The 14182-nt window shown below is 34.6% G+C and overlaps 1 protein-coding gene across 4 annotated transcripts in view; it reads right to left on the bottom strand.

Annotated features, from left to right (window-relative positions):
- Positions 1 to 14182, bottom strand: part of Tmem117 (transmembrane protein 117) — a 476419-nt gene that overhangs the window by 73696 nt on the left and 388541 nt on the right. For all 4 annotated transcript variants that reach the window (XM_047551639.1, XM_047551640.1, XM_047551642.1 and 1 more), the window contains one exon: positions 4131 to 4290. In XM_047551639.1, coding sequence (XP_047407595.1) covers positions 4131 to 4290 — 160 coding nt within the window. The remainder of the gene's footprint in view (positions 1 to 4130; positions 4291 to 14182) is intronic.

The raw sequence follows: 14182 nt of genomic DNA, 5'->3' as shown, positions 1-14182 counted from the left end.
CTATCCTCTGTTCCCAGCACCTGAGGTACACTAGGAATGATCAATAAATGTTTTCTGAACTGAATGGAGTTCTTATTCGATATTTAGGCTAAAGCACCTGACTGAAAAAACAATGTTCTTGCTTCTTGTTTGGTGTTCTCAAAATCTAACTGCCCTTCAGTTCTCATCTCTTTCTCGAAGTTTTCCCCTTCTACTCTGTCTGCATTGGTCTTCCTTTTATGAACTCCTCTGATACTTTCTTTACTTTACTTATTCTACCGCACACATTTTTAGCTCTAATTTGTCTTAGAGATACCTTTTCCTTAACAAAGCAGGAAAGATAGGTGGGTGGAACATATTACAAATCAAATACTTATGCAATGAAATACAAGGAAATATAAAAACAAATGTCATAATAGCAAACACTAAATAGAATTTGAGATAAAATTCTCAAAAGATGTTTTAAAAATTACTTCTTGTATTCTGTCATATATTCATTTGTACAAGTTATGTTACATTCTTCAGGCATCCATCTATGTCTTAGTTCTTAGTGACTTTACTAAAACAACAGAAAAATGTGAAACAACAAATAGTTTTAATAATAGTTTTAATAATAAATGCAGCAAACTCCTATCTCATGAACACCTATAAAATAATTGTTCTTTATCTAAAAGTATTAATAATTGGCTCTCTGATTTTGTTAAAAATAAAATATTTACAGAAATAATATCAAATTCTTAGGGCTCAATGGTAAACCATCCTCATAGCATGTGTAAGACCCTGGGTTCATTCCTGGTACCAGAAAAAAAAATTAATGGTTTATTTTTTTTTAATCAAATATTAAAGTACCTTTCTATAGTATAAGTGGAATTTTCCTATAATTAGAAAAGCCTAGGTCAATTGCTTTTAAATCACTTAAATAATTCTAATGAGGACAGTTCTTTTAATGAAACTGCTCCTTCCATTTCCATTAATTTTACTACTCTATTTTTATTTTATCTGATATATGTGAATATGGGATGGATGAGATCACAATTTAGTTGGCTATGGACTTGTTAGGCCATTTGTATTACATATTTTCAAATGTCCTGAAGACATGTTTTTGGGGCTGTTTCCCTTATTGATCTCCCTTACCACATGAGCCTGTTCCCAGAACTTCTACATGAGGCTCTCACAGAGTAGTTATTACTCTGGGCCTACCCTGTTTTTGTGAGACACTGTGCTAGCAAGTCTCCAGAGATACAAAGAGTAATAAGAAAAAAGTGGTGTACAGTCTTGCAATACAGGTAAGAGGTGCTACCGAAGTTTCAAAGAGGAAGTAATCCCATGACTTCAGTGAAGAGGGAGTAGAAAAGGTCTTCAGTGGTAAGGTCTAGATGAATAGAGCAGGACAGATAGAGTCTAGGGAGGAGAAAGGGCTCCCAGACATCAAGGGCAAAGCAGCAAGTCCTTGGTCTGGGAAGAATGGAAGCACCTTGGAGATACAGGAGGAAACAGAGTCAGGGCCAGATCCTGGAGGACACTGGAGAGTCCCGACTTTATTCTTGGTCCCTGAGGAGTCACTAACAGTATATGGGGCTGAAAAATTAATTATGTGTAGGTCATGACATTTCTGATTTGAGGGTAATGAGAGCAAGCTGTATAGGACGAAGGGTAGATGGGGACATCTATAAGAAGTTTCCATCAATTGTTTTATAATCATTTAAAGGAGAGTCAAGACTGGAATGATGGCAAAAAAGAAATGAGAAGAAAGGATTGGGAAACAAAGAGATGAAAAGATAAATGAGTAAGCCTGACTGGCTGACTTGGTGTTGGGGAGAGGGCAAAGGAGTTGAGATCTACTTTTCGGGGTTCCTTCTCAACGCTTCTTTATATTTCACATCTATTAACTTCATTTTGAGACTCAGTCTCTCCCCCTTTTCTTTGATCTGCCCTGTCTCCACAGCCTCTCACCCTAACCTAGTCAAATGGGGACAGGTGCAGGATAATCCTAACTATAATTGCTGCGTGGGGATCCAGAATTGGTCCTGACAAGTAGAGAGTAACTGCCTGTTGAGCTGTTGGTTGTGGCCCTTTTCTTTCACATGAACTGGAAAACTAAAAGAGCTGCTTTGCAGTTGTGGGGGCGGAGGGGGGTGTAAAAACAGAAGTGAAAAACAAAGACAAGAGATGGAAAATAAAGGCTAGGACTTGTTATACTTCAGTCTCTGCTTTCAAGTGTCTCTAGAGGCAACTGCAACCGTCCACTTGAAATGTGTAGGATGTCCCTATAATGCAGAAATACATTCTCCCTTTGATTAAGTTGCCTTGGCAGGGCTACTGTTACTTGCAGCCAAAGTGGTCCAAACTGATATATTCCTCAGCATGAACTCTTCATCTTCAGTCAATTGGTCTTGGGTTACTCTCTGAACACTTCAGCATTTACTGACTCCTTGCATTTTATGCCATTCTTTCATCTAGAATGTTTTTTCCTTTCCAGTCTTGCTGACTCTGCCTGAATAAATCCTGGCCATCCTTCTTTTCTTCCATCTGTCTTTATTAAGTTCTGTTTGAGTGAATCTATAATATCTGTAAATTGTAATGTTATATTTTTCTACTTGATGTCCCTGGCTTCAGTGAACTTATTTGGAAGAACACTTAAAATTTACATAAATAGGATAGAAAGCAGAGGATGGTAATGGGCAATTGGGAATGTATGTTCTCACATATATAAATGCAGCAAATGGAGCAAATTTAAGGAGATACATGGTCTACTTGGTTACTTAAGACCTTTGACTTAAAGATGGGTTCAGAGAGGTACCACTAGACCATTTAACCAAAGAGGACATTTAACATTAGGATGTATATTAGAAAGTGAAAGAAGATTAAAATGGCCTTTCTACAGTAATGCTTGATGCATTATTGCATAAGTGCCATAAATTCAATTTGCAGCTATCCAGAGGATGTCCTACAGCTAGTGAGAGACATATGTGGAACCTGCCAATGCTGTTCAACTCCAAGTCTAAGGTTTGTTTCACTGTGCTAAATTACCTTACAGGAAGGGAAAAAGAAATTTGTTAATTTTTAGATGAGACAAAAATATTCAATTTTATGTCTTCAAACAATTTTAGGCTACAATGTATTTTAAGATATCACTCATTAAAAATAATAATATACTCTAAGAACCATCATGAACCTATTGCCTAGGATATATTATGTGCCAGTAAGAAGAAACAAACAAAAAACCCCAAACTATTGTTCTCTTTTGAGACAACACAGAATAGCTCCTATAAAGGTCCCTCTTTGCCTCTAGAAATAAGAAAAACAATCTGCTATCCTGCAAAATCTCACATAAATTCAAAATACAATGGAGTCTCCTTTCCCTTTGGCAGTGGTTCCCTTTGTTCTGATGAGTTATAATGCCTCAGGAGGGGAAAGACCAAAATTGCCTTATGAAAGCAATAGGAAAATGTCTAGCAAATGGATGGACATTTAATGAGCAAGATAAGGCACCAAGAAATAGCTAATATCTCTTTCTGCCCCATTCAAAAACACGATTCCTGAAACCCCAAACATTCACACCAGAAGATTACATGAGTCACGCTGGTTAGTATGATGTTATTGTACAAAAAAAATCTGTTGCTAAGCAGGACAGAAATATTGTTTACATGAAAATGGAATCATCTCTGGTGAATACTGAAAGAAAGTAATAATTTCCATAGCTAGAAAAAGCATCTTTACATCACTCCATTTCAACTACTATAAAACCCTGAGTTGCTTTGACAATTGCTTTTCCCTGCTTTGCTGGCTTTATATCATCCTCATCGCTGCAGCTTTCCATTTGCTAAATGACAGGGGGTTTTTGTTTTTGTTTTTGTCTTCCCAACCCACCCCCAAAGCCTTGGCAGAACATGCCACAATGCTGCATAGATTCTAGGGGCCCACCTTGCAAAGTTAATAAAATGAATTTTTGGTGCCCTTCTCATAAAAGTCCAATTGTCTTTTCCTCCCAGTAAACTGCTGAAAGTATGATCAGCGAAAGCCCCATTAATAGCCACTCTAAACCATGCACTTCTCTGGGTTTACGGAGCCTATAGCTTACAGTGTTTGTTATACTGAGAACAAAGCATAGAGCAACTTCAGTGAGAGGAGGGAAACACAAAGACACTTACCTGCATTACAATAAGAAGGTCAAAGACCAAGATGAAAGAAGCAAGGAACGCTCTGGAAACCTCATCACTGGGCAAAAATCCTCGGTTCAGTTTGTCCCAGCTGATCCAGTCAGTTGTAATGACAAGTACGACCACAGAAGTCAGAGTAAAAAGAACTGTCCTGCAAGGTAGAGGACACTCATTACAGTAGACATAATAATATACTGCTAAAGAGTGCATGCTATCCATGTTGTACTAAATGTGTAGCCAACACCTACTCTAAGGCACATTGGCCAAAAGATAAAAAAATAAATAAATCAAGTGTTTTCTTTCAAAAGCAATTAGAAAAAATTATGATAACAGCTCTTCCAAGATTTCCCTAAAGAGCATTAAGATGATAATAAAACCAATAATTAACAATAAAAATATTACAAATGACCTTGATTAACACTGTAAGTGCCCCAAAGAGAACACTGGTGTGTAGCTCTCAGTACATGTACATTGTTGAACTAAGGCAGTGGACATGTTCATGAAAAGCCCAGGAGCTGGTGAAAGACTAATGAAAGCCTTGGATTCCATTATCCTCTTATAGGAAAGAGGAACAGTATGACCAGTTTCATGACCATCCACATGGTCTGATGAGCTCATTAGAAAAACCACTTCTAAAGGAAAATGCTGTAGCCTCTTCTCCTGATAAGGTACATAAAATAGAAGGCTGTGGCCTAATGACTTCCCCTCTTGAATTATCTGCTCCTTGTCACAGATAGCAGGACCCTGAGATTTATCTTACACATCATTGTAACCCCATAAAATTTTGCATCATTATTCACAGGTGGATTTTAATGGCTATTTGTTGAAATTAAAGCTTTTACAAAATCAAAAAATTAGACAAATTAGTCTTTAATATTAACATTCAAAATAGATCTGAAATGTGGGCGGTAGGAATTTAATCTGCAAGGTAATTGTCCAGAAGTCAGGGAAGTCTCTGCTTCCAGGGTTATATTGGTAACTGCATTTTGTACTAGAATTTTAAAAGGAAAGAAAAATTATTTTAAAATTAATTTAACCAAAAAGCATTAAATAAAAGAAAGAAAAAGCAACTAAAGAAAAAGAAGAAAAATAAAGAAACAATGTGGATGTGGAATAAAACAAATTACATTTGCCCTCAATGTTCTACAATAAATGACACCCCCAAAAGAATAATATGAATCTTCCTGCAAGTCTCTGTTTTAATTGTAAGTGTATCATTCTTAAATAAATATTGGGGGTTTCCTTTTCACAGCCCATTATATGAAGTAATTTATAATTTGATAAAATGAATTAAATGAAAACCTCCCTAAACGTTTTTTTTCTCCCCATGAATGAAAAAGATATACACATTTTAAAAGAATTTGACTTGTGATTTCCAAAGTAGAAATTCCAGATTGTGTGCTGATACCGTTTAAAATAACTTTGATCACAGACATTCAAACAGGTTAAAGAAGCTTAGGTGAAAACCTAAAAAAGTTATTATAATTTAACAGAAATGACAAATATCATACAATTATACATATCGATAGTGATATTTTAATAAGTTTCTTTTTTTTGGCTAGGTTAAAGGTTAAAGCAATTTGTTTTTGGTTTTTGAATTTGAGAAACTTTAAGCCATCTGAATGAAATTAACAGGTCTTTTTTTTTTTTTTTTTTTTTTTTGGTCAACAAGAACTATAATAACAACTTCCACAAAGAATAGGGAAATATGGAATATTCTTCAAAGCTCCTTTTGGTAATAAGGATATTTTCTTGTCACCCTTAGCTTTTCAAACACGTTTACTACAAAGACGTCATGGATATACATACTCCTTCAGAATGCATGGATTGTATTGGCTGGTACATAGGAGAGGGTCCAAATTCTATTAAGTTTCCTCTTATTTGCCTCCTAGCCTCCTTTCTCAGGACCCCTCCTCACCTTCCTGCTACCCAACACTGCCTGGTCATCACTTCTATTCAACATAGTACTTTAAGTCCTGGCCAAAGGAATTAAGTAAGAAAAAGAAATGAGCCATCCAAATCAGAAAGGAAGAAATTACATTATCTGTTTGCAGATGACATGATCTTATATACAGAAACCCAAAAAACTACACACACACACACACACACACACACACACACACACACACAATACACTGCTAGAACTAATAAAACTGAGAGAAACTGGAGGATTCAAAATCAACATACAAAAATCATTTGTGTTTCTAAACACTAACAACAAATTATCTGATGATTAAATCAAGAAAATAATTACAATTACTGAAGAATCAAAAAGAACAATAATACTTAAGAACAGAGTTACCAAGGAAGGAAAAGCTCTATAAACTGAAACTGAAAGACACTGATGAAAAAAATTGAAGAGCAAAGAAATAAATGAAAAGATATCTGGTGTTAATAGATTGAAGAATTAGTATTGTTAAAATATTACCACTCAAATTGATCCATAGATTCATTACAATCCCTATAAAGATTACAGTGGCATTTTTCACAGAAACAGAAAACCAATCCTAAAAGTCACACAGTCATAAAAGATCCTGAATAGCAAAAGAATCTTGAAAAAGAAGACTGGAGACAACCCTTTTCATGATTTCAAATGATATTACAAAGTTATAACAATCAAAATGGCATAGAAAGACATAAAAAAGCCAATTAAAAAAAACTACAGAGCACAGAAATAAATCCACATATATTCAATCAACTCATCTTTGACAAGTTTACCAAGAAAACACGATGGGGAAAGAACAGGCACTCAACAAGTGACACTGGAAAAAAAAAGAAAAAAAGATATACACATGCAAAAGAAAAATTGAATACTAAGCTCACACTATATAAAAAAGGTATTCATAACTCAAATGTAAGGCTGAAAATCACAAGACTCCTAAAAGAAAACAGAGAGAAAGCTCCTTACTTGGTTTTGACAATGATTTTTTTGGCTATGTCACCAAAAGCTGAAGCCACAAAAGCAAAAACAAACAAATAGGATTACACAAAATGGAAAAAAAAATTTAAAAAAAATTCTGCACAGCAAAGAAAACAATCAACAAATGAGAAGGCAACCTGTGAAATGGGAGATGACACTTGCAACCTATACCCAAAACACGTAAGTAACTCAATGACAAAAGTCAAAGAAGAGAAAAATCAAGTAACCCAATTAGAAAATGAGTGAAGGACCTAAAGAGATATTTCTGAAAAAAAGACATACATCAGTCAACAGGTATACGAAAAGACCTCACTAATAATGAGGGAAATGCAAATGAAAATCACAATGGGATATTACCTCACACCTGTTAGAAAAAGTGTTACCAAGAAGACAAGTTTTTTTTTGTTTTGTTTTGTTTTGTTTTGCTTTGCTTTGTTTTGGCGGTTCTGGCGTTTGAACCCAGAGCCTTATGCATGCCATGCAATCACTCTACAACTGAGCCACATCCTCAGAATTACACTATTATGTGTAACTATAATGCACTAAAACATAAAAAGAAAAAATGACAGGGTGAAATAAGAAACTTTTTATCTAAAAAAATATATATGAATGCCAATTAGTGATGATTGAAATGATATTTGAAGTGTATGAAATCGAAGGGAAGCATTTTTTGGTTATCTATTTATAAGGTGGCTTAAATGAATGATTTTTCAATTAAATCAACAAAGCTCTGCAGGTTAAAATAAAAAGACAAGAGATAAGTGTTGATGAGGATGTTGAGAAAAAGGAATCTTTGTACCCTGTTGTGGACTGTCAGTGGTACATTCTTGAAAACTGAGGAAAACGGAGGAATGCTGGTTAAAGGGTACAAATTTTGAGTTATAAGAAAATAAGTTCTAGGGATGGAACATGATGTAGTTACATTAATACTCCATACTAACTAGAGTTATAGGACTGTAATGTTCGCTTGTAATTTGCTGAGAGTAGATATTGAGTTCTCACCACCCACAGACAGTCCTATCCCCAGCAATGATTTTTGATGATGTTAATGGTGTCAATTAATTTTATTGTGGTAACTACTTTACAATGTATATCAAATATATGTACACCTTGACTGTGTACAATTTTTACTTGTCAATTATATCTCATTAAAGCCAGAAAAAAGGAGTTATTAAAATAATCTCATTATGAATGAGATTCTCATTCATATGAATAAAGTCATTAAAATTAGTCATTAAATTTTTGTTATAATTTAGTGGTTACCTTGGCAATTAGAATTTGTTATAATGTTTTTGTGTGACAGCTTCCTGAAACCAAATCAGCTCCTATTCACCTCATGGATGTTTACTTTATTTGATGTATTTCATTTATGCAATATATAACATCCTTAAGAGCTCTTCATAAGTGTTTTGCTGGCTTTATTATGTGCTTCTGTTTTGACAAAGGGTATTGCTACAGACCTCAAGAAATAGTTGCTGGTAACATTTTATTACTCCAAAGGGAAATTAAAGGAGTATTCCTCCCGATATTTAATATTTAATACTACAAAAGGAATAAAAATGACAATCATTAAATATGAATGCATACAGCTCAGAGAAAGGGTCCTAAAAATAAAGCCTGAAGAGAATGGAGAAAAGAAAAGAAAATGGGGATCAAATATATTAAGTGGTCATATGACCTCCAAAGTCTTAATCTATGTTATATATATTCATTCATCCAAATGTATTGAAAGTATTGAAATAGTTTGATTTTTGGGAGCCCCTCTTTATAAAACTGATAGAATTTACCACACTGATAATTCTGGTAAAACTTACAGTTTACGAGTCATGACTCAACAACTCACTAAGGTTATATAAAAACAGTCACTTGTGTGAAACTGCCATTAATGAAATGGCAGATAATAGCATTTACTATAAGCCAGGCAGCTACCTGGCATTCATAACATGCCAGGCACTGGCATATTATGCTGCATACAAATTAACTTACATAATCTTTACCACAACATTACTAACATCACTCCTAATAATCAGGTATAGAAATTGAATTACAGAAAGTTAAATAATAAAAAAATAACCATAACAAAGACTTTATAAGTTATATAGACTATAAGGTAGAAGTGACATAGGATGGCTCAAGTTCAGGCTGATTCATGACAGTCTATTATAACCATTGCCCTACACTGCCTCTCATAGGAGACATTGTAATATTACCCTCCTGTGACTACATTTGTAGCTAGAATTTCCTTTGCTTCCGTTTTCATTGTAAGTATAGTATTAGAAAACCTAAAAGTAGTTAATATTGAAAATAAAACTGGAAAGACTGACAGGTACTGACAGGAAACAGATAAAGTGAATAGTCTTGTGGCAATGAAAATGGAATTAGCTGTCAATGCAACATCCTTAGTTTTTATTTAATCAATATGGTTGAAAAGAAAGATGTTTCCTCTGGACCCCGAGTCTTGGGGAGTTCCAGCTTCTCTTTTTAAGTAGTATCCAATTAAACAATTATTTGGATTATTTTCCTTTCTGTCACAGCCAGTGCCAGCATGACATACTGGCTCATCAATTTCACTCCCTCTAGTTTCTGGCCACCAGTCAAATGGAAAGAACTCATACATAATTATCAGCTTGAGTGGTTAGTCTCTTCCCTCTCATGGTTTCAAATTTCCAGTTAATTTGTTCCCTTTTCCTCAGTTGTTGCTAATACCGCTTAAATTAATAGGAATTAGAATGTGAGACCAGAAGGGTTAACAGAGCTTTTCTAATCCAATAGTTCTCTACCTCTGGGGAGGCTCTCAGGCACCACAGAACTGTTGGTAAAGAAGGGTGAATTCACAAGTGCACTAAGTTGTTGGTAAAGTGGACAAACAAAATGCTTCCACAGAGGTTAGGTCACTTGCTTGTGTCCCAATTTGCTAGTGATATGACTAATACGAGTTCAGGTCTGTGTGATACTGAGTAAGGTCTTGCCCCCTTCAGGCAAACATCTGCAGAAATTATCAAAATTGGATATCATCTTGATTTCATCTGTTGGAAACATATTCATTTTACAGCCTACTCAAATGTCTATTATAGATTGTTTAGAGACAGAGAAGCACATGTAAATAAATCTAGATCATGTGAAACATGGCCTAATTCATAATCTGACCCTCTTTCATCCTAGACTTCTGGATTTTAAAATATTCTGAACTTTATAAAAGTGTCTAAATTGTGATATGATTTTCTTTCATTCATAACCTCTTTATGGTATATTTATTGAGTAGTAAAAACAGGTATCAAAAGACAGAAGGACTGACTGGCATCAGATTTGAATAAACCACAAAAGGCTCACTCATTTAGCATTAACTATCATGCAATTTCATTTTAGTTAAACCGAAGAGGAAGATTGTGAAGAATCATCTAATACAAGTTGAATTAAAAAATTGACAATATTTTATGTTTCTTTTCCCTTTTGTGGTGCTGGGGATCAAACTCAGAGCCTCATGCATGCTATACAAGCACTCTACTACAGAGCCCCTCCACCATTTTTTATCCAACTAAAAATAGCAATTTCATGTGACCAAACATAATAAATATGCTTTTCTGTGTTTTAATATGTTAGCCATTATTCATTTTCTAAAATGTTTAAAATTTTGCTTTCAGTCATATATATCATATTGCTTTCTGATCATGCCACACAATTATAGTCTTAAAAGAAGTTAAAAACTACTTATTTCCTTCTATAATACTCATGTTAAAGTGTTGGAACTCAATCAAAACAAGTCAGATCATGTTTCATAGTTTCTCACTGAAAAATAAAAATCCATGAATCCTATTTAAACTGAAAGAATAAAAAAGCAAAAGAATGCATGAATTGCAGTATTGTCTCATATTTCAAAGTGCTAAGTCCATAAAATGGTGTGGCATGGCAAAGGAATTTAAAAGTATTTAATATCATAATTTCTAACCATGCTGGTTATAAGAAAAAAATACAAGTAAAACAAGCAGTCATAAAGAGAACACTTTCTTTCAATTTTTACTGCAAAACCAAGAGCCAATTCAAACACACGGTTCCCCTCTGAACACTAAGTACCAGCACACTGAAGTCACAGATGGTCATTAGAGAATGCCAACACTTTTCATTCTGCTTGTTTTAATTATCAGTGTTGCCACTGCAACTCTGTAAGAAAAACAATCACATTTATGTCCTCAAGCCAGTTCATCCTGAAATGTGTGTTTCCTCAGTTCCACAGCCTAGCTGATGAAGGCAAGGTTGCACCGTAGGAAGAGCAACCTCCTGGTCTCCCACTCTTGAGATCAGGAAGCACAAAGGGAGCACAAAGAAATGTTTGCCAAGTGACCTAGTGAAACAACACAGCTTCTCCATATGGCTTTCATTAAGTAAATGCTACTGCCAGTTATTGGCCAACCTGAACACATTCATTAAGATAGGCTCCTTGAAAAGGAAGATGCAGTTATTAACTCATCTTGTTTGTGGCTCCATTGGGATCAGGAGTCTGTAAAGGAAATTATTAGACTCTAATATTGTCTATTCAACCATACATTTACGTGTTATTTATCTTAATATCTTCCTATTACTTTACCAAGGAAAGTGCCCTGAACAGAGCAAGAGGTCAGAAAACAAATTGAACAAATTGAAGAAATAACTTAGTAACTCCTATTCCTAAAAGCCACAAAAGAGGTGGCTGTAAAGTCACCTGTGACTTGCAGCCTTTGGCCATACAAACTGTAATGCATTGAGACGGTGCCATGGCACCGTCATCTGTGTAAACAATTCCCCCCGGAGTTCTGCAGCGCCCAAGCATCCAATTATGTGAAACCCTGGGCATTGGCAACTTGATGTAAGAGGTGACAGGTGAAATAACCATAGTTCTTTTAGTGATTTGGATTCCTCTACCTATCTCTGAGTGATGTTGCTGTTTAATCAGAGGCACTTAAAAATCACTCATGGGTACTGAGTATGATTAGTTTTGGTGAGAAGGAACAAATTTAGTTTCTTTGTGTTTCACGGTTTTAAGTATGAAATATAATACATGTATTAGGAAAAATTAGTACCTATGAGAGAGCAAAATCCTTAGGAATATGAGCTACATCATTTATTACCAATTAGTATTGACTGGCACATTATTGGTATTTAATAAACAGCTGAATGAATAAATTCATCTATCTAATCTGGGGTAGAAAATGCTCATCTCTTATTCTTTGCCAGGCACAGATGCTACTGTAATTTATGGTACTTCCTCCAGAGTTCACAGAGCAACAAAAGAGGCCTGGGCAATGCTAAATTAGGTTAGGTGGACCAGGTGGGCTTACTGATCTTGTGTCTGTCTTAGCAAACTCACCAGCTCAGTGTTTCTTCTTAGTAAATTAAGTTGTGCATACTAAATGATTCACCAATTCAACAGAGAAAAGTGAGACATTCTCTTCTAATCTTTACTCCAGGTATAAGATATTGCCAGGGCGAGGGCTGTAGCTCAGTGGCAGAGTGCTTACCTGGCATGTGTGAGGCACTGGGTTCAATTCTTAGCACCACATAAAAATAAAAATAAACATAAAAGTATGCTGTCCATATAAGACTACAAAAATTTTTTTAAAAGATATTGCCAGAAGTTCAAAAATAAAAGTAACAATAAAGATAGAGCTATACAAATTACAGATAATGCCAGCTAGAACTACATTATTATTTATTCAATGAAAGTAAAATGAGAGCTATGACACTCCAAATACAGACTTGACATTTAAAATAACACAGTGAAAATTTTAAACACACCAAGTGGAAATTTCAAACACATTGAGACATTGAGTAGCATCTTTTTCCTGCTCTTAACTATTCTTACCAAAAGTAGAAGTAGAAGGAGAAAAGAAACAAAAACTAGGATACTTTCAGGTGGGGGAGACAGGACAAGAGTATGTTTTACTTTAATTTTTTTAAAAATGATGAATTTATATACTGGGTTAAAGAAAATGGTTCTCATAATATTTGGTAACTCTGATAAACCAAGATGTTTATACAAATCAAAACCAAGGACAAGACTATATTTTGAGTTTCACCTTAAACATCACTTGAAGAATGTATATCATTAGGAGACTTTCTATCAGAAAAAAAATATTTTTGTAACTCCCACAAGTAACCCTGGAGGAGAATATCTTTTCCATGGCAATGTGCAGATAATATAATGTCTAGGAAAGATGTTATAAACACAAAATATTCCTCTGCGATGAAAGAAGATTTTAAATTATGCCACATGAACAGAAAATTTCCCTAATATTATTTTTTAAATATTGGAAGGAAGTAATGCTGTGCCAGAATGAAAGATCAATTACTTAGTATTGGGATTCATAAAAGATTTACTTCACCCTTAAATTCTAAGGGAAAAATTTTACAAAGCATCTCAAACTATATATGTGAAAACACATTTTGGTTTTTTGGGGGGAACTCATGAAGAATAATTTATTTAAGACTAATTCAGAACAAACTGGAAAACAACACTGCTTTACTGAAAAATAAAGGTAAATATGCTGGCACCAGACATCAGGGAACATACTCAGTTTAATTGAGAAGTGATTGTTGGCATTTTAAAGACATAGCAGCAACCTTGTCTGATAAATCTAGTGGAGAATTTCGAAGCTATATAAAAAGTGTAATTTCATCAAAATTTGATATAAAATATTACTTCAGTAATGTAAAGAATGAGAAACAGGATTGGATTTGAATGAGAAAGTCATATTGTCATATATCCCAAAGTAAGGAACTGAGGAAGTGTGTGATGAATATCCACCGTAACAAAGACATATGGTTAGATTGTTGGGACACAGGAGTGATCTCTGCCCTTAAAAACCTTGTCATCCACTGAGGAATGCCAATGTATATACACACAATCAAGTTTAAAGTCAAGTGAAAACCAGGATGCTGTGGAAATTCCTGGGAATATGCTCTTTGTTTTCATTTGAATATAAAGGGTAGCTGGGAAGTTTAATAAAATAAACCTAAAAGAGTGGTAGACATATGCAGTGGAATGCATATTTTAGGCAGAAAGGCAAATTTGAAAGGAAATATGGAAATTGTAGTGAGTGTATAGTGAAATATGGAGAAAGGGTGGCAGATGTTTCCAGTTTCTAGATTG

This window comes from Sciurus carolinensis, chromosome 4, assembly GCF_902686445.1.
Source record: "Sciurus carolinensis chromosome 4, mSciCar1.2, whole genome shotgun sequence".
In the NCBI taxonomy this organism is placed as follows: Eukaryota; Metazoa; Chordata; class Mammalia; order Rodentia; family Sciuridae; genus Sciurus; species Sciurus carolinensis.
The sequence above is the reverse complement of the archived record's forward strand: the minus strand, read 5'-3'. Positions and strand labels throughout refer to the sequence as shown.